The sequence below is a fragment of the Nannobrachium achirus genome, assembly GCF_963921795.1.
Source record: "Nannobrachium achirus genome assembly, chromosome: 13".
In the NCBI taxonomy this organism is placed as follows: domain Eukaryota; kingdom Metazoa; phylum Chordata; class Actinopteri; order Myctophiformes; family Myctophidae; genus Nannobrachium; species Nannobrachium achirus.
Window position 1 is genome coordinate 41,347,334 of NC_137833.1, and position 21,572 is coordinate 41,368,905.

Consider the following 21,572-nt stretch of genomic DNA (forward strand, 5'->3'; position numbering starts at 1 on the left):
ACCAAGTAGGAAGTCCGAGGGAGTACGGCCAGGCTTAGAAGGTGTTAATAAAGTCTCACTCCTGTCTAAATACGGTACGGCTTTCTATAATTACCTGTATCCTCCGTGTTCTTTAATAAGAAGCCTTGGCTTTATCCGATCGCGTTCTGTTTTCCCATGTATTTCCTGGTGTTCCCCATGCGCACCAACCCCACAGAGATAAACAGACAGTGATCGGATAAAAAGGCTTCTTATTAAAGAAAACGCAGGATACGAGTAATTATGGAAAGCCGTACCGTATTTAGACAAGTGTGAGACTTATTTAAGCACTTTGTTTGTGAAATCTGAATGATGGTGTAGTTGTAGGGGGATAAATAAGTCGCTCTGCCCGAACCCATGTAAACATGGGAACATGACGATCGGGGCTTGGTCTCTACGTCCATGCGTGAGCTACGATGGGCTTACGATGGGCTAAAATCGCTTTGGGAAACCCGGCCATTAACGTTTTGATCGGGCCTTTTGACTCAGAGGCTTTCAGCTTTCTTGAAGTAACCAAAAATACACAGGGAAGACATGATTGCATATTATAACCACAACTGGGTGTCTATTAGAGTAATGTTAACTCCATAGACACATACAAAACAGAAAAAAGTACAAAACTATGGTACCACATTTTTGAAAAGTGTTTTTGAATCATTTTGAATTTTCTAACACAAATGTTCTCTTCTGGAGGGGTCGTGGCACAACACATTTTCAGATGGGGTCCTCGACCACCAAAAAGTTTGAGAACTACTGATTTAGAAGGCATTGGTAGAATCGGCCTCAGGCCTTATTGGGTTAAATAGATTTTCTTTCTCTTTGAACTTCCAGGGCAAAACAGGTGTAAGACATCATCCCGTCCCCACCTCCTGCTACTTCCAAATGCCAAACATCATATATCCATGCTGCTTCATCTCGGAAAGGTTGACGCTAATTACTTGCATGGTAAAATGCCACACAAGTTGGTTGACAAGTTCTCTGGTTGAGTTTGAGACAGAGAGAGAGAGAGAGAGAGAGAGAGAGAGAGAGAGAGAGAGAGAGAGAGAGAGAGAGAGAGAGAGAGAGAGAGAGAGTGAGTGAAGGTGGGGGGGGGGTGAGATAGAGGGAGTGGGGGACGAGAGAGCTGAGAGAGGAAGAGATGGAGAGACTGTAAGCCTTATGGTTTCCGAGAAAAAAATACTTGAATGGGAGACTTTTTGATTCCCATTATAAGTCAATGGGGGAAATTCATTCACTGATAAATGAATATCAATTAAACTATAGAACTTTTCTCCACAGAAAATGCAAGTACACAATTCCCGTTGAACCCTGTTGGGCAATCACACTAAAAAGGAACGGTTTTGGACATACAAGGTTTCCACCCGACAACGTCGATATAGTAAACAACAGAGCCAAAGACAGCGTGTGAGAGGGAGAGGGCTGAGAGAGCAAGAGACACAGACAGAGAGAGAGAGAGAGAGAGAGAGAGAGAGAGAGAGAGAGAGAGAGAGAGAGAGAGAGAGAGAGACAGAGAGAGAGAGAGAGAGAGAGAGAGAGAGAGAGACAGAGAGAGACAGAGAGAGACAGAGAGAGAGAGAGAGAGACAGAGAGAGAGACAGAGAGAGAGAGAGAGAGAGAGAGCAGACGCAGCATGACGACAGGGAGAGCAAGGTAAAGAGAATATGACAGAGGCAGAGGGAGCCTGAGGACACGGTCCTCCTGAAAGTATTGAAATCCCATTTCTCCATGTTACCGCTGGCTCAGAACAAAGCCACCCACTTTTAAGCTGAGAGGAGTGACACGGACTGGAAAAAGTCAAACTCCAAACTCTCCCTGTGCAGCTATAAGTGGCTCTAGGCTTGTAAGAGGCTAGCGGCGGACAAAGGCACCCAGTGGCGAGGTGGTACCCAAATACCTGACAAGGAGATTGTTAACTTACTCAACGGGAGAACAACAAGGCCATGTTTGTTTGCAGGGTAAAGCCCAATTTCTATACCAGCTACAAGTGTCTCCAGGGCACAATGAGGTGGTTCATGGCATGTCTGCACAGAGACGCTAACCTTGCGCCCCTGCCATTCCTGGGGACGAAACAGAGGGAGGGGGAAACACTGGGTCTTTGTAGCACCTCCCACAGTCCTCTCTGTTTGGAGGTTAAACGCTACGTTCTGTTTGGTTTTTAGGCCTAGGATTATTGAATGCTTTAACCAGTGAAAAATAGCAGATATACAAGCTCACAGCGCGGCACCGAGTGCCGCGCTGCGAGCTTGTAGATCTGCTATTTTTGAAAAAGTCGTGAAAATGTGTGCAAATCTTTGAATATATGTATTTTCAAAGCGAACGTTTGTAACTCAAATTTTGCTTCTGGGTGGTCCCTGGAACTAGATATTTTGAAATGGGGGTCCGTGGCCAAATAAATATCATTTTGGGAGTCCTTCACATGAAAAGGTTTGAGCACCACTGACATAGTAGTCTCTCAAGAACAGACTAAAACTGAGCTCCAGTTGAAGTGAAAAGGACCTTTTCGTTGACGATGGCTGGCCAGATTGCTGACATAGAAACATAGGTTTTTTTGGGTCAAAATTCTAATTTTCACGATTTTTCAAAAATAGCAGATCTACAAGCTTGCAGCGCGGCACTCGGTGCCGCGCTGTGAGCTTGTATATCTGCTATTTTTTTAATATTTAAAGCATAAAATATTGCGTCATAATGTGTTCAGGCCTAAATGGGTTAAGAAATAATATAGACTCAGGAACGGAGAGACGGTGATGGAAGAGGTGCACATTTTTTGTTTTACTTAAAGGAGTTCTCCCCCAAAATGACTTATTTTATATTGATTACTCACAGCAAGGAGACTTGAGTTCAATAATATTTTGTTTTTTGTCACATTCCTAAGACAATAATTTGATAACAAATTTACATTTACCCCCATTGATTCCGGATGGGAAACCAAATGCATAGCTGGCATCAATGGGGTACATTTTATATAATCACATTTTTGTCTTAGTAATGCGACAAATACAAATATATAATATACAAATATTATTGAACTCAAAATCTCCTACTCACTACTCCTTTAAGTAAAAGTATCAATACCCTATTGTATAACTAGTCTGTTACAATTACAAGTTCGGTATTCAAAGTTTACTTGAGTAAAAGGGCAAAAGTATAGGCGTCAAAATGTACTTGAATGTACCAAAAGTAAAAGTACTCATTATGCAGGAGGTCCCATGTTTTAAAATGTATGAAAATCCTTTGAAAATAGCAAGCTCACAATGCACAATGCAAAGTAAAAGTACAATATTTGCCTTTGAGATGTAGTGGAGTAGAAATAAAACGATAGAACATTTTATAACACTCCAGTAAAGTAAACAATACCTCAGAATTGTACTTAAGTACAGTACTTGAGTACTCTCCCCACTGTGGCGAGGTCAGGATAACAACTCTGTGGTTCAGTGATCTGATATTGTTGTTGTTCCAGTCTGACACGGCTATAAACCCTAACGTCTACTCTACAACAAGAGCTAAACCGAGTCATTCGAGGTAAAGAGTTTCCAGCTCCGATACTTTCGAGGTGAATGAAACAGAGTTGATATAGACGAGGGAGGCCCCGCAGAGTCCAGAGCTAAATAAGCTGCTTTGCTATTATATGATAGCAATCAAATGAAAGGGTTTAATCTATTTGTGGAGAGCTCTCTTGCACTAATGGTACTTTGATATCTGTCTGAAAGCTGAGGAACGATAGCCTGTTCTATGGGACAAATTAGCTTTTTATTTACTCCCTCCGAGGGCATTCAAGTGAAACTAACCCCCACCCCAACGTGCATACTGCCTCCCCCGTCTGGGTTTAAGGGGAAACCCATAGCAAACATGCAAATACACAATTATATGAGGACCTGACGCAAGCCCACACATGCTCAATAGCACGCACGTATTCTCATGCTCTAGATCCGGGGTCTTCAACGTTTTCAGGCCAAGGACCCTTTAGTTGAGAGAGAGATGAAGCAGGGACCCCCAAAATCTGTTCATAGATTCCATATCGTTTCATCGTTTGACAGCACAATCATCAGTTTATTTTGGATTTGTGTCAATTTGTGTTTTCAGATATCTAACCACTTGAACCGTCAATACTTAAAAAACTTGACCTTTCACTCTGTACTTAGTCTGCTCTTTTTCCCCTCTACAGCAAAGCGCTTTGCCAAAAATAGCCGATCTACAAGCTCACAACGCCTCGCAGCGCGAGGCGTTGTGAGCTTGTAGATCTGCTATTTTTGGCTAAAGTTCTCCGAATAAAGAGGCTAGGGTTCAAGTGGTTCATAAAAAAAGGAGAAAAAAGAGGTTTCTATCACACAAAGATTTGGAGGACCCCCTGTAGTAACTCCGAGGATCCCCTAGGGGTCCCGGACCCCCTGTTGAAGACCCCTGCTCTAGATCCCATAGCTTTGGCTTTTTGGGGGGAGAAATTCCAAGTTTCTATAAAAGGGAGCCGGGAGCTTGGGACGGCTACCAGCCACCGCACATGGAACCGAGCTCCGGCCAAAGCTCCTAATCTCCTTCCCTCCTGCCTACTCTGGCTAACAACCTCTCTAAAATAAGCCACAAGGGGGCAGGAAGCATGGGGAGAGGGGTGGTGGAGGTGGTGGTGAGAGGGGGGGGGGCACGCCGAATGCCACAGAGGCATTTAGTGCTCCCCCCCCCCCCCCCCCCCCCCTGGAAATAAACCCCAGGGTGAACGTCGCGAGTCTTTTTATACCCAGATAAACACAAGGGCGGTATAATGTTCCTCACTCGCAGTGACTCGGCTGCTTTATTCTGCCTGTTGCCAGCTGATGCGTGGTGCACTGTAACCACTTCTTAAACCCTCTATTCTTAGTAAAGGGACATGGGTTACAACTGTATTTGGACCGCGTTTTTTTTCTGTTTACACGAAACCTTGTTTGCGAGAGCGCTGTGAGCTTGTAGATCTACAATTTTTGGCGATAGCCCCCTCCCCCCACCAGCTAGGCGTGCTGGGGTTCAATCCCGAGTGCATTCTTTAAATGAACACTGAACATTTTACTGAGTACAGAGAGAGAGAGAGAGAGAGAGAGAGAGAGAGAGAGAGAGAGAGAGAGAGAGAGAGAGAGAGAGAGAGAGAGAGAGAGAGAGAGAGAGAGAGCTTCATGCGGATGCATTGAGACACATTTTAAGGTGTAGGTTTCAAGGCAGCTGCACCTTTTGGCTCCAAATGTATTGTGGGACGATGTTTAGAAGAAAAAAAAGAAGAAGATGTACCAGGTTATTATGATAATGCTATACAGCGAAAGTCCTGAGTGATCATTTCATTCCACGGGTGTAAAAAGTGACACTCACGCAGTTAAATGAACACCCTAGTATTTTTACTAGGGTGTACAATTATACCCTTGAAATGCTGTGGCGGCGTATCTCTTACAGGCAGGATGACAGTGGATTAAATGTTGTCACTCTGAATATATTGGCGTTGGAATGTAGAGACGTTGTATATTAGTCTTACCAGTGTGTCATGGTAGAACTCATGCCGGGAAGACACGGCGAGGTTTCCCCGCTGTCACTCACATGTCAGTGTGACTCCGAGTCTGAACAATGGCTTTCTAAGAGTCTCGCTCGCTGGGACAACGCCGATATATTGTAGTTACGCTGCCGTGCCAAATAGGGCTTGCGATATTTGTCATTTCATTTCAATGGATGTCACTGAGCTACATTTTTTTCTCGCATGCCTTTTACGCTTTCTGCGTCAAGCACAAAAAAGCATGAAATGTCAATTCAAATTAATTTAAAGCTTCTGTATATAGTTTGTTTCTGTCTGAGGCCGGCTCCCCACAATTTTCAGACATTTGTTAGCATTGCAGCGTATCAGCGTTTCCAAACTTTAAACAAGCGAGTGGGAGAGATGAAGTTGATATGTCTGGATCGGGGAGTCTGCGTCTGTTCAAGCGGCATTTCATCCAAATATGGACAAAACCTAGAGCGTTGTGTCGTAATGCCTGGCTGTGAGAAACAAAAGAAAGTGGTGACTGGTTTGGGAACCACCGTAAAGTGAGATTCTTTAGGAAGAATGTTGTTAGGTGAGTCAGTAATATACCCAGGGATCCGTGTTTTAAGAGGAATTGGATTGTTCCTGGAAAACAGAACAGGGCTGAGGAAGGAGTCGGCTCCGTTTGCCATGTGAGTCAGCACAGACACACTTGTGTGTGTTTCACTGAACTCACTGTTTCCTCCACTGCCCACACCCACTCCCTTCCTCCTCTAATGTCCTCTTTGCCCCCACATGGCATTTTCTTGACTGAACCCCCGCCCCCCACCACCACACCTTTTCAGCTGAACTTTTCAAATGTGTCAACCGCCTCTGTTTCAGGACACGCAACCATTGTTGGAAGCAAACAAAAAAAGAAATCTCATAAACTCTAGACCCCAGAACCAGTGGTGTAAAGCGACTAAGTACATTTACTCAACTACTGTACTGAACTCATTCACCGCCAAGAATATTTATCCAAACCACTGACCACTGACAGCTATTTTTAGGTTTTCCTTACCTTTTCAAGTGGTCACAGAATATTATTCTATTTTTCGAATTTGAAAAAGGCAAAAAAGAAAAAAAAAAGACGAAAAAAAGACGTGCTTAGTTTGGTGGTCTGGGCGTTTGAAAAAAACTTTTTGGCAGATAATAAGTTATGGACAATTTTGAGGAGTATTTCTAATTTTCAGTACTTTTCCTTCTACTCCACTACAATTATTGGAAAACTTTAGTTACTAGTTACCTTTTAGATTTAGATTTGAATTACTTAACATGCATGAACCACTTAAGCTCTTTATATATTTTGGCAATTTGAATTTTATATGTTGATACCCATACTTTTGTACTGCTACAAAAGTAAATTATGAATACCAGACTTTTCGTATTGATACTTTTACTCAAGTTAAACATGTGAGTACTTCTTCCACCACTTCCACTTCCATCAATACTTCTTATGAGCTGAGCATCTCTTATACAGCACATGTGTGTTACTTACACGGGTTCTTGGGACATTTCTGGCATTTGTGGAAACCCCAGGAGGTCCCGATGGACGCACAGCAGTCCTCCTGTTTACTGAGTCCTGGAAGAGCCTTCCCACACTGATACACACAACACACAGTCACACAGTCACACAGGGAGAGAGAGAAGAGACAGACAGAAACAGAGAGATTAAAATACGAGGGATGGAAATTGCAGACGAGGGAGAAAAGGTGAAGAAAGACTGGGATTAGGGCTGTCACGATTATGACATTGTCCATGACGATTAATTGTCACTCAAATAATTGCGATTAACGATTTAATTGTGTATTTGTCGTTGACAATTACATTTCTGTTTGGCTTTTAGGCTTTGAAGTTGCACATGGTAGATATGACACATAACTTAAATATACAAAGAAATTACTGACATATTTGACAACCTTATACTTAAAATCGAACCTCTGTTCGAAGTGGAGCTGTGTGTGTGTGTGTGTGTGTGTGTGTGTGTGTGTGTGTGTGTGTGTGTGTGTGTGTGTGTGTGTGTGTGTGTGTGTGTGTGTGTATTGCAGTTGATGCTCAGGGCAGGCTAGACTCAACAGCACCTCTCTGGTCACCCAGGGTTACTACATACAGGCTACATACAGACCCACCCACCCACCCACATACCCACATACCCACCCACATACCTACACACACGGCCACGTATAGGGGAGCTTGTGTTCCACACAGCTCCAAAAAAGAACATTGATAGTGGAAATAGCCGATCTACAGGCTCACAACGTGTCGCAACGCGACGCGTTGTGAGCCTGTAGATCTGCTATGTCCACTATTTTTTAAATGTTTGAACATTTTTCAACATGTAAACGATTATGACGATTATCACAAAACAATTGCGATTATGCCAAATAATTGCGATTAGAAGATTATGTAATAATTGTGACTGCCCTAAACGGGGATATCGGTAGTGGGACTGAAAAGAAAAGAGATGGAAAGTGAAGATGAGCGAGAATGAGTGAGAGAAGCAGCGGGAGGTAATATAGCAGATAGAGGAGGTAAAGAGAGATTGTGAGGAAGGAAAAAGGGAACAGATGAAGGATAAGAATGAAAGAGAGGGATGGAAATGGAATATGGAGAAGATAATGGGAAAGACTCTGTCTTATTAAAGTGGTAATAATCTGTGCTGTGTTGAAACCTTCATCTCTGTGTCTCTGTGTCATATCCTAAACATGCGCGCGCGCGCGCGCACACACACCACACGTACAGACACAGACAGGCGCACGCACGCACGCACGCACACGCACACACACGCACACTATCCAGTGCAAAACAGATGGGCACACAGAGACGTACATCTTTCTCCCTCTCCATCCATCCCCACTGATAAGTCTCTTATCTTTACAACACCAATTTGACTGCAGAATGCAAACCAAATTGAGCGGTGATCTGCGGCGGATAGGGGGAACAACACACCAGTATGGCTAATAACCTGCTGGGATGTATAGAAGTTATTCAGATGAGATCTGCACTTTCTTGGTATAAGCCGATTAGGCAGACAAGATGTACTGAAATGTATCCAGTTGGATTGATTTAAATGGACGATGGCACTGTCTGAGTGAGCGACTGTCGTTTTAGATGAGGGTAGAATTCTGAATAATACAGCCTCAGAATGGTCTGGGAAAAAAAAATCGCTCTGACCAACGATATTGGTTCATTTAGTTGAGCCTTGCAAAACTTTTCTAACGAGTCAGTCTGTCTGTCTGTCTGTCTGTCTGTCTGTCTGTCTGTCTGTCTGTCTGTCTGTCCCTCCGTCTGTCTGTCCTGTCGATTGCATTATGTGTAATGTACGTCTGCAAATGTGTCCACCAGAGGGTGCTGAAAACACCAAAACAACCTTGGGATGAAACTCACAGAGGGACAGCGAGCTCTCACAATCAAGACACCTCAAAAGAAATGCCCACATATACATTACATACAGTATATATATATATTTGGTCCGGCCCACTGTTTGGGATACCCTGAAGAAGGCAGCTTGTCTGTCCGAAACGTTGGTCCTTTCTGTGTAATAAAAAGTTTGCATCGGCAGCTAGCTGATTAGAGTGTGTCTCGTTGGCTGGCACGTCATAAGGACTGGTGTGCTGTGCACTTTCTGCTATTGGGACACAGTGGTTTACCTGACTTCCAGTGGTCTCCTGGAAGCAGCGGCCCAGCTGGCTCTTGGAGGTGACCGGCTGGTACTGGGGCAGCTGGTAGCCGTGCTGGCTGGGGTAGAGCACGTTGTGGCCCTGGTGCTGGATCTTCTGGCTGCTCTCCACGTGGTGGTAGCTGTAGCTGGAGGAGGACGACGAGGAGGAGCCTGGCTGGTGGCCTCGGTTGTGGTTGTTGTTGTGGTTGTCCAGCTGAGAGACCTGGTGGATCTGAACCGAGGCCTCTGGGGGATGCTTGACGTGGATGTTGACGATGTTGGGGCTGAACTTCACTGGGGGAGAGAGAGGGGAAAGGCAGGGCTAATAGAACGACCGCCTTTGATAACGGCACTCAACATGGGTATATTCCTACAGGAACACTCTAGACCAGGGGTCTTCAACATTTTCAGGCCAAGGACCCCTTAGCTCTGAGAGAGATGAAGCAGGGACCCCGACTACATATCGTATAAAATTGTGTTGCAGATTAAAAATGTACATGGATTATTACAGTTTAGACTTGACAGCACTATCATCTGTGTAGGTTGGATTAATGTGTATTTATTTCATATTTAACCACTTGAACTGTCAATACCTACTATAGTCTGCTCTTCTTTTCCCTCTACACCAAACTTCTGTTCCAAAAAATAGCCGATCTACAAGCTCACAACGCCTCGCAGCGCAAGGTGTTGTGAGCTTGTAGATCGGCATTTTTTTGGCTAACCAAGTGATCAAACATGATCACACAAAGATTTGGCGGATTCAATGCAGAGCAATGCATTGAATTGGAGTTTAACCTTTGGGCTGTGCCTCTGAACCAGAAGGGTGGAGGCTCAGGTGGTGAAGCTTCGCCGGCAACAGCAAGTAAGGCAGCTTTGGAGTCGCCTGGATCAAGTGTAGCCTAGTAAACGACCAACTTCCGTAATCCAGGAGGATTCCAGAAATGAAATGGTTTCCGGAAGAGGGCGGTTTACGAGGCTAGATCAAGTGTAGGAGGGAGCCAAATTCAAATGGACCGCCTTGATGCGATTAATGGGCTGTGATAGGGGTGTGTGTAGAAATGCGTAGCTTATTAGAAACACTTAGAAACACACTAACCCAATCAGCAGGCTGACAGCTGTGGCATACTGTATGACTCATGTGTTGAACTAACAAGGCCATGCTTCATGTCATGGTAATAAGACTGGAATTCACACAAGTACAATAACAGAGGTAACTTATGTTGAATTAAACTAACGGTTACTCACAACATCCCTACTTCCTATTAACCTAAGACTGTACCTTTTGATTACAGTCATTACTTGACAGACACCTATTATAGCATTTAAGAGATATTATTTGTACAGCTATTGCGATAGATACTATATGCTTGCCATTGGATTACTTGATCGCAACACACATTTAAAGCCTGATTTATGCTTTGGCCAACAATGTTGTGCCATCTGTCATTCTGAAAAATGAAATCCAACCGTTAAAAAAGGGTCTTGTCTGATAAAGTCAGTTGTCGGTGGAAACATTGGTTTGACATTGTTCTAATCCAGTTATTAATGTCAACAAATCAGATTGTCCTGTTGAGCGGGGAATTCAAACCGCACTCATAAACCCACTTCTGTAAACCTCCGGCCACCCCAGCCCCAAATGTAAACTCCCACATTATTTACTTGATTGATTGATTGCTTTTGTTGATTGGGTCTTACCAGTAGGGCTGTCACGATATGACATTTTACATGACGATTAATTGTCACTCAAATAATTGCGATTAAAGATTTAATTGTGTGTTTGTCGTTGACAATTACATTTCTGTTTGGCTTTTAGGCTTTGAAGTTGCACATGGCAGATATGACACATAAGCTAAATACACACAAAAAATTACTGACATATTTGACAACTTACTACTTAAAAAATAACATTGATAGTGGAAATAGCCGATCTACAGGCTCACAATGCGATGCGACGCGTTGTGAGCTTGTAGATCTGCTATTTCAACTATTTCTGAAAATGTATGAACATTTTTCAACATTCACAATTATGACGATATAATTGCGATTATGTCAAATAATTTGCGATTAGACGATTGTGTAATAATTGCGACAGCCCTACTTACCAGGGTTGTGTCCATTGCTGTAGGTCAGGGGCACAGTGTGTGTGGAGTGGACGTGGGACTGGCCGTAGCTGCCTGACGTCTGCTGCTGATGGTGCCCGTTCTGAATGGGCATCTGGCAGAACTTCCCCGTGAAGTTGGGCGGACACTGACACTTGTCCCTGGCACTGCACTTGCCGCCGTTTATGCAGGGCAGGTGGCACACCACTGAAAAGCAGATGCACAGTGATAGCATTGAAGGCGCTAAGAAAGAGAACAACCTGCCCCCGCAAGCTACCCTCTAGTCAGTGAATGTGATGATTTGATTTGATATAAGGAAAAAAGTATGCAAAAACACAGGCCACATGGACGGATTGCACGCACGCACACATGCATGCACAGATTGCACGCATGCATGCACACACGCACTTACGCATGCACACACACACACACACACACACACACACACACACACACACACACACACACATACACACACACATAAGGTATGCTAATGCATCTTCTGTCTGTTAGGAAAGAACACAGGTACAGTAATTGGGCAATTATGTGATTTGCACCACGCAAACATAAGACAGGAGACACCGCAGTGTCGTGGAAAGGAGAACAACACGATACTGAGAGAATTACACCATGACAGGGAGAATGGTGATAGTGTGAATTATACTTGGTAATAATGTCTGATGCAATGTGAACCCACTGCTGCAGTGTTTGTAGACGGCCGGCCTTCGCTTCGTTAAACCCGTTTAATTTGCAAGCGAACCTTTCACTAACTCTACAGCAACAATGAAAACTCTACAGCAACTATGAACATTCATAACTCTACAGCAACAATGAACATTCATAACTCTATAGCAACAATGAACATTCATAACTCTACAGCAACAATGAACATTCATAACTCTATAGCAACAATGAACATTCATAACTCTACAGCAACAATGAACATTCATAACTCTATAGCAACAATGAACATTCATAACTCTACAGCAACAATGAACATTCATAACTCTACAGCAACAATGAACATTCATAACTCTATAGCAACAATGAACATTCATAACTCTATAGCAACAATGAACATTCATAACTCTATAGCAACAATGAACATTCATAACTCTACAGCAACAATGAACATTCATAACTCTACAGCAACAATGAACATTCATAACTCTACAGCAACAATGAACATTCATAACTCTACAGCAACAATGAACATTCATAACTCTATAGCAACAATGAACATTCATAACTCTACAGCAACAATGAACATTCATAACTCTACAGCAACAATGAACATTCATAACTCTATAGCAACAATGAACATTCATAACTCTATAGCAACAATGAACATTCATAACTCTATAGCAACAATGAACATTCATAACTCTATAGCAACAATGAACATTCATAACTCTACAGCAACAATGAACATTCATAACTCTATAGCAACAATGAACATTCATAACTCTATAGCAACAATGAACATTCATAACTCTAGAGCAACAATGAACATTCATAACTCTACAGCAACAATGAACATTCATAACTCTATAGCAACAATGAACATTCATAACTCTACAGCAACAATGAACATTCATAACTCTACAGCAACAATGAACATTCATAACTCTATAGCCAACAATGAACATTCATAACTCTATAGCAACAATGAACATTCATAACTCTATAGCAACAATGAACATTCATAACTCTATAGCAACAATGAACATTCATAACTCTACAGCAACAATGAACATTCATAACTCTATAGCAACAATGAACATTCATAACTCTACAGCAACAATGAACATTCATAACTCTACAGCAACAATGAACATTCATAACTCTATAGCAACAATGAACATTCATAACTCTACAGCAACAATGAACATTCATAACTCTAGAGCAACAATGAACATTCATAACTCTACAGCAACAATGAACATTCATAACTCTATAGCAACAATGAACATTCATAACTCTACAGCAACAATGAACATTCATAACTCTAGAGCAACAATGAACATTCATAACTCTACAGCAACAATGAACATTCATAACTCTAGAGCAACAATGAACATTCATAACTCTACAGCAACAATGAACATTCATAACTCTATAGCAACAATGAACATTCATAACTCTACAGCAACAATGAACATTCATAACTCTATAGCAACAATGAACATTCATAACTCTATAGCAACAATGAACATTCATAACTCTAGAGCAACAATGAGCATTCATAACTCTACAGCAACAATGAACATTCATAACTCTAGAGCAACAATGAACATTCATAACTCTAGAGCAACAATGAACATTCATAACTCTATAGCAACAATGAACATTCATAACTCTATAGCAACAATGAACATTCATAACTCTACAGCAACAATGAACATTCATAACTCTAGAGCAACAATGAACATTCATAACTCTATAGCAACAATGAACATTCATAACTCTATAGCAACAATGAACATTCATAACTCTATAGCAACAATGAACATTCATAACTCTAGAGCAACAATGAACATTCATAACTCTATAGCAACAATGAACATTCATAACTCTATAGCAACAATGAACATTCATAACTCTATAGCAACAATGAACATTCATAACTCTAGAGCAACAATGAACATTCATAACTCTAGAGCAACAATGAGCATTCATAACTCTACAGCAACAATGAACATTCATAACTCTAGAGCAACAATGAACATTCATAACTCTAGAGCAACAATGAACATTCATAACTCTATAGCAACAATGAACATTCATAACTCTATAGCAACAATGAACATTCATAACTCTACAGCAACAATGAACATTCATAACTCTACAGCAACAATGAACATTCATAACTCTATAGCAACAATGAACATTCATAACTCTACAGCAACAATGAACATTCATAACTCTATAGCAACAATGAACATTCATAACTCTATAGCAACAATGAACATTCATAACTCTATAGCAACAATGAACATTCATAACTCTACAGCAACAATGAACATTCATAACTCTACAGCAACTATGAACATTCATAACTCTACAGCAACAATGAACATTCATAACTCTATAGCAACAATGAACATTCATAACTCTATAGCAACAATGAACATTCATAACTCTATAGCAACAATGAACATTCATAACTCTATAGCAACAATGAACATTCATAACTCTACAGCAACAATGAACATTCATAACTCTATAGCAACTATGAACATTCATAACTCTATAGCAACAATGAACATTCATAACTCTACAGCAACAATGAACATTCATAACTCTATAGCAACAATGAACATTCAGGAGAACAAACTGTTGAGAAAGACCAGAATGTCTGCCATGAGTTGCATGTTACATGATACACACTGGTCATATCTCTAACCATTTAAAACAGGGGTCTTCAACAGGGGGTCCGGGACCCCTAGGGGGTCCGGGACCCCTAGGGGGTCCTCAGAGTTACTACAGGGGGGCCGCCAAATCTTTGTGTGATAGGATCATTCTTTTAAATGAACGACTTGAAACCCTCAGATCCCTATTCTGAGGAGAACTTTGGCAGAAAATAGAAGATCTACAAGTTCATCGGCTATTTTCGGCAAATATGTTTGTTGTAGAGGTAAAAAAAAGAGCAGACCAAGTACCGAGTGATACAAAGTATCGACAATTTAACTGGTTAAATATCTGAAAACACACATTAACATGAATCGAACATAGACTGACGAGAGTGCTGTAAACAAGTCTACGAATCTATCCATGAAATCTATGAAAATCTGCAACACAATTTTATACAAAATGTAGAGGGTGTTCCTGCTTCATCTCTCTCTCAACTAAGGAGTCCTTGGCCTGAAAACGTTGAAGACCCCTGATTTATAATGTTATATCATCTCTCACACGCACAAACACTTTCTAAATGCTGAAGAAAGTCATTCCATGTAGATAAAACAGCCTCTAGCTTTGTTTGACATTTTCTTTCCAATCCAGTTTTCTTTCTCCCAAATGATTCATCTTTCTTTTGTTCTCATCGCCTCATTCCAGGGACCTCCTTGAAAGGAAAAGCCTTTTCCTAAAAGGTCTGCTGCTGTTGCTTTGCCAGGGCTGCAAATGAAGCCCACAACTTCAACATTACTAACGATGGATCCGTGCAAGAGTTGTGTGCAAGAAACACACAGCCATGCTAGCATATATCACGCAACTGTTGGGCCTGATCAGCCCATAGTTGTCTTCCCCGGGTTTTCCACACCATTACACATTCAGCTCGCTCGCCCAAACCCCGTCGGCCGACTCCCTCACCATCAATATTCATCAGCGTGGCACGGGCAGCAAATGATCCATTATGCCCGGAGACTGCATAATTCCTCAGCAAACCTTCGTTTAATTGAGCAGCCTGGTAATGTAATGTATTCATGTATTCATTCGGATGGGGTTTGTTTTCCATCCTAGCTGTGACACCGCGGGCCTGATTATATATATATATATATATATATAAAAAAAAAAGGAAAAAGCTCGGCGGTCCAGGTAAGGCCGCTCACTCTGAGGCGCTCGCTGGCCCACATGATGACAAAGCATTAGCCCTGTGACAGCTGCACTAGTCAATGAAGGAGAGGTAATGATACACCCTGCAATAGTGTAAACACTGGGGTTTTCAGGGTGCTTCAAAGTGCGTCTTTGGACAGTGGAAAGTGAGCGGGGGAAGAAATTGAGCGAGACCGAGGCGAGGAGAGACTCTGGCCTTCCACCTGTTTTGCTTCTTCCTCTTTCTTTTATAACTTTCTGTTATGACAACAAGACGCTGGCTATATTCACACGGCAGCCATTTTACTGTTACGTCATACTTGAGGGCGGGGGAACGCGCCGCAGTCAATGCGCTCTTAATGTGTACACGTACTGTAGGCCCTACAGTATATACAGCGCTTCATTGTAAGATGGCTGGCAAACTTAAGATGATCTACAAGCTCACAACGCGTCATGTTGGGACGTCGAAAATTACAAAAAAGTTAGTGTACCATAAAATCACCATCCTGTGGAAATGGCGCACGTCGCGCCTCCCGGGAACATGTTGCATTTTGGAAAAAATTATATAATAATCGCCCTGTCTCTCTGTCTGGACGCGTAAACATTTCTACGGTCTATGGGTTTGCCGCTCTGACATCATGCTCTGACAACACTGTGATGTCAGGGGAAGCCATTCTGTTAGAGTTAACAGAATGGGTTTGCCGCTCTGACATCACACTCTGGCTTCACTAATCCCTTTTATGCCCATATATGGAGTTCCCTGATGTCATCAATATTAAGCCCATATCTAACAGAACTTCATATGGGAATGCCCATATATGGAGGCCACATCGGCCGCATACCACACTAACAGAATCCATATATGGCCAAGACAGATGGCCACGACAGACCATATCTGTGTGGCTGGTTCTACAGACAAGGATCTCCATGTATGGGCATAAAAGGGTATGATGTCAGATGTCATAGACATCATAGGACTTTCACATAACGAATAACTGAGTAAGCAAGCATGTTTGGGCTCTCACAGCATTTCCATATACCTAAAGTACATGGATCTCCATATATGGGTACCAGGGGTCTCCATATATGAGAAAATGGTCCGATATACATCACTGGCCAGATGACCAAGACATGGCGTGACCTCGCTTGTTGCCCTGAGGCGTGTTACTAGTCAGTATCTCTCTCTCTCTCTCTCTCTCTAAGTGTTGTCAGTATCTCTCTCTCTCTCTCTCTCTCTCTCTCTCTCTCTCTCTCTCTCTCTCTCTCTCTCTCTCTCTCTCTCTCTCGTGACAGTGTTGTCTGACAAGTGTTGTCTGTCTCTCTCTCCAAGTGTTGTCAGTGTGTCTGTCTGTCTCTCTTTCTCTCTCTCTCTCTCTCTCTCTCTAACTGTTGTCAGTATGTCTGTCTCTCTCTCTCTCTCTCTCTGTGTTGTCAGTATGTGTCTCTCTCTCTCTAAGTGTTGTCACACTGCACAGTATGTCTCTCTCTCTCTCTCTCTCTCTCTCTCTCTCTCTCTCTCTCTCTCTCTCTCTCTCTCTCTCTTTAAGTGTTGTCAGTACGTCTCTCTCTCTCTCTCTCTAAGTGTTGTCCTTATGTCTCTCTCTCTCTAGTGTTGTCAGCCACCCAAGGATTATTCAGCCACAGAAGTATTTCCTTCAGAGCGCCACAGCTAGTCTCCACACGTCCTGCACACGCTCACTCCAGCTCCCCACACTCATTAGGTACACCAAATCTGGATGTCGGAAACACCCATATATACGGTAACACACATACAGTATACTGTTAGGCCTATATATATACATACATATCGTCGTTGTCGGGTGGAAACCTCGTATCTCCAAGTTTCAAATTTGTACCTTTTTTCGTAAAGTAATGCCATGCCTCATCATACAAGGCCGTCGCACAAAAGTAGTGAAAACAGCAGATCTACAAGCACACAACGCCTCGCAGTGCGAGGCGTTGTGTGCTTGTAGATCGGCTGTTTTCACTAGTTTCAGACTAGTTTAGATTAGTTACAAAACTAACAGTGTTGGACATACAAGGTTTCCACCCGACAACAACGATATACTGTGTATATAAAGCAGTCTTTTCAGTAAGTACCAGCTTTAAGGCGGTGTGGTGAAGGTTTTTCTTTCTTTCTTTCTTTCTTTCTTTCTTTCCTTTCTTTTTTTGCTAAGGCGCCCTCTGGAAAAGAGCTGAGGGAAGCGAATCCCTCCAGTGTATTTGAAATATGTGTCAATGGCGTGTGGGTTGGTGGCATGAATCAAGCTGTCAGCCCAGTCTGCAGCCGGCCAGCACACACAGACGGCAGGGGAGGGGGAGTGGAGTCAGTGTGTGTGGTGCGTGTGTGTGTGTGTGTGTGTGTGTGTGTGTGTGTGTGTGTGTGTGTGTGTGTGTGTGTGTGTGTGTGTGTGTGCGTGTGTGTGTGTGTGTGTGTGTGTGTGTGTGTGTGTGCTCGTTCAGAGTTTATGCGTGCATCTGCATGGGTCAGTGCAGCCCTGGGCGTCTGTGTTCGTACCAACACCTGACACACAGTATTTGCAAGTACCGTATAGAAGAGCGTGCGTGTGTGTGTGTGTGTGTGTGCGTGCGTCCGTGCGTGCGTGTGTGTGTGTGAGTGTATGGCGGGTGCATATGCATAAATGTCTGTCTGTCACACTGTCTGCACTCGTGTTTGTTTGTGTCTGTGTGAGCGTGGTGTGTGCATAAGTCATAAGTGCATTCACTAATAATAATTCATCCATGTGTGTAACTTGGAAAAGCCTGCGCAGTGGGAGCTTTCTGCCTGCAGTTCTTTTAGCTCCTACGGCCTCCCAATGGACGTCCAGACATGAGCCAACCTCAGCCTGGGGGGGAAGCTACTACTGACACTGCCAGTCCCCCCCAACACACACACACACACACACACACACACACACACACACACACACACACACACACACACACACACACACACACACACACACACACACACACACACACACACACTCCCTGTGAGCCACTGAGAGTTGCTGCTTTACACGGATGGGGGAAGCCACGGAGTCAGCTGGCTAAAGCTGCTCCCCGTCGGACAAGAACTAAACTAGGGAATCTCCTCTCCTCAACAAGCCGCGAGTCAATCGCTCAACTGAGCGTGAGAGAAACGTAGTGATCAGACGCTATTCGTCTCCAACGCATTGTTGGAGAGTACGTCAAACAAGGATAAACAGGCCGGAGATGTTCCCGGGACGTTCCCGGGATGGTGATTTCCACAGGATGGTGATTTAATGGTACACTAAATGCAAGAAACAAAAGGAAGGTTGTGGAAAGAGCATGCTTGTGTCTAGCATTTCAAAAGGAAAGCATTTACATGTACATTGTTCATTTAATAACAATTATGTGCACTGAACTCAAGCCATTTATGCATGAAAAGCAAAGGGAGAATAAATGAATTTCACCTCCAGCTATCGTGCAACAAGGAGGCATTATCCATTCGTTTTGGGCACTGGGCCTGGCATGCAGAGCATCCCGACCACTACGGCGGCTAAACCCCAAAGAGTTGTTTCGTTTAGAGTTTCCTCCTCTAGCAGAGGACTGGGTTTTTTAGGATTTGCAGTGGTGACACATAACGACAGAGGTAATAAATCTGTTTCTCCCAAACCCTGTCATTATGGTGACAATAACACAGTTCAGAAACCCCACATCCCCGTCTCTGATTCCATCTCTGGCTCAACCTTTGAAATGTCTCTCTCTCTCTCTCTCTCCGCTCTCTCCCTCTCTCTCGCACGCACGCACGCACACACACACACACACACATATTCTACCCCTTCATCCTCTCTATACCAAGGGTCTTCAACAGGGGTCCGGGACCCCTAGGGGGTCCTCAGAGTTACTACAGGGGGTCCTCCAAATCTTTGAGTGATAGAAACTTTTTTATATTGACCACTTGAACCATAGCGTCCATATTTGGAGAACTTTGCCAAAAATAGCCGATCTACAAGCTCACAACGCCTCGCAGCGATCAGCTATTTGCGGGAAAGAGGTTTGGTGTAGAGGGGAAAAAGAGCAGACTAAAGGTCAAGTTTATTATGTATTGACGGTTCAAGTGGTCAAACATGGAAATACAAATTGACATGAACCCAAAATACACTGATGATTGTGCTGTCAAACAATGAAACTATATGGAATCTATGAAAAGGTTGTGGGGGGTCCCTGCTTCATCTCTCTCAACTTGGCCTGAAAAAGTTGAAGACCCCTGCTCTATACTGTATTTCCCCTTCTCAGAGGAAAAGTCTCTTTAGAGCCTATGCACTTACAGTATAAGAGCACACACACACACACACACACACACACACAGACACAGACACAGACACACACACACACACACACACACACACACACACACACACACACACACACACACACACACACACACACACACACACACACACACACACACACACACACACACACAAACGCATGTGACCTCTCACTGGCCCTACAGTGAATAGAAGAACACTAGCTCACAATGTCTGACATAAAGTCACATCGGCATTCAACACAACGTGGTCTCATTCAAACTCTTAACTTGTTTACTTTGCGTTTCTGTCTGTCTGAAAGCAGATCATAATCAGCGAAACAAACAAGTCGTTACCACGAGGGGAAACCCTTGAAAAACAACAGCGTCGGTTAGCCTCACCACCGCCGAGGATACCACCATACTTTGACATGATTAATGTATAAGCAGCTCGCGCTACATGAACTACAGCCACGCTCGCTGGCCATGGCGATGATCATGTCTAGGGACGGGATGATAAGTGATATTATCATTTATCGTGATAAAAAAACACTCACGATAATCGTATCGTGGAGATTTAATTTATCGTGATATCGTCCTCCGTCTTGCACTGGGATCAATTCACCTTTTATTTACCGAGCTGCATATTCAGCCAGTAGGAGCGAGATCAAGGTCGCTAAATGATCTCGCCCTCTCTCTATTCAGCACCACTTAAACCTTCTGTAAAAGGTACTATATAAAAGGTATACTATACGTACTTGATACTGTCTTTTTTTCACTCTCTATCAAATGTCTTTGCGATGCGTTGTGAGCTTGTAGATCTGCTATTTTTTGGCAAATGTTCCTCCCCAGGATAATGGATTTTGATCATCACGATAACATCGTAAATCGCGATTTCTTTCGTCACAATAATCGTGATATGACATTTTCATATTGTACCATCCCTAATCATGTCATATGGGCGTAATGACAACGTCCAACTGGAATCCAGCGTGGCACCCATGGGTGCCTGTCTGTTCACCGGGCGGTTTTAAAGGCTGCTCTGCGGGTTTGGCTGTGATGACCACAAGTCCCTCCCTTCTCTCAGACTACAGCTCATTAAGAGTCATCTGTTACTGCTCCTCAGCCACAGTGGTTGCACAGTCATCTTGTTGTGGTCAGACGACATGCTACTGAGGCCAGGAGCGTGGTGAGAGAACCTGACAGTGGAAGGAAGGGAAATGCCACAGTTTCAAACGCTCTGATCTTATCTGAGTCAAACACACAGAGACATGCACGCACACACACACGCACATGCGCGCGCACACAAACACCCCGCCACTCCGACATGTCTCCTTTCCGACATGTCTCCATTCCGACACTAACCCTATCTCTAACCCTTACCCTAAAACTTAACCTCTATGGAAGTGTCGCCACTCCGACAATAAGAAGTCAATTTCGGAGTGGCGACATGTCGGAATGGAGAGCGACACCCACACA

At 43.2% G+C, this 21,572-nt stretch overlaps 1 protein-coding gene across 2 annotated transcripts in view; it reads right to left on the bottom strand.

Moving 5' to 3' along the window:
- The window catches only part of ltbp1 (latent transforming growth factor beta binding protein 1), a 193,250-nt gene that overhangs the window by 99,556 nt on the left and 72,122 nt on the right, over positions 1-21,572 (bottom strand). For both annotated transcript variants that reach the window (XM_080741091.1, XM_080741090.1), the window contains exons 6-8: positions 11,288-11,491; positions 9,175-9,479; positions 7,023-7,125 (exon numbers count right to left, since the gene is read on the bottom strand). In XM_080741091.1, the coding sequence (XP_080597217.1) occupies positions 7,023-7,125; positions 9,175-9,479; positions 11,288-11,491 (612 nt within the window). The remainder of the gene's footprint in view (positions 1-7,022; positions 7,126-9,174; positions 9,480-11,287; positions 11,492-21,572) is intronic.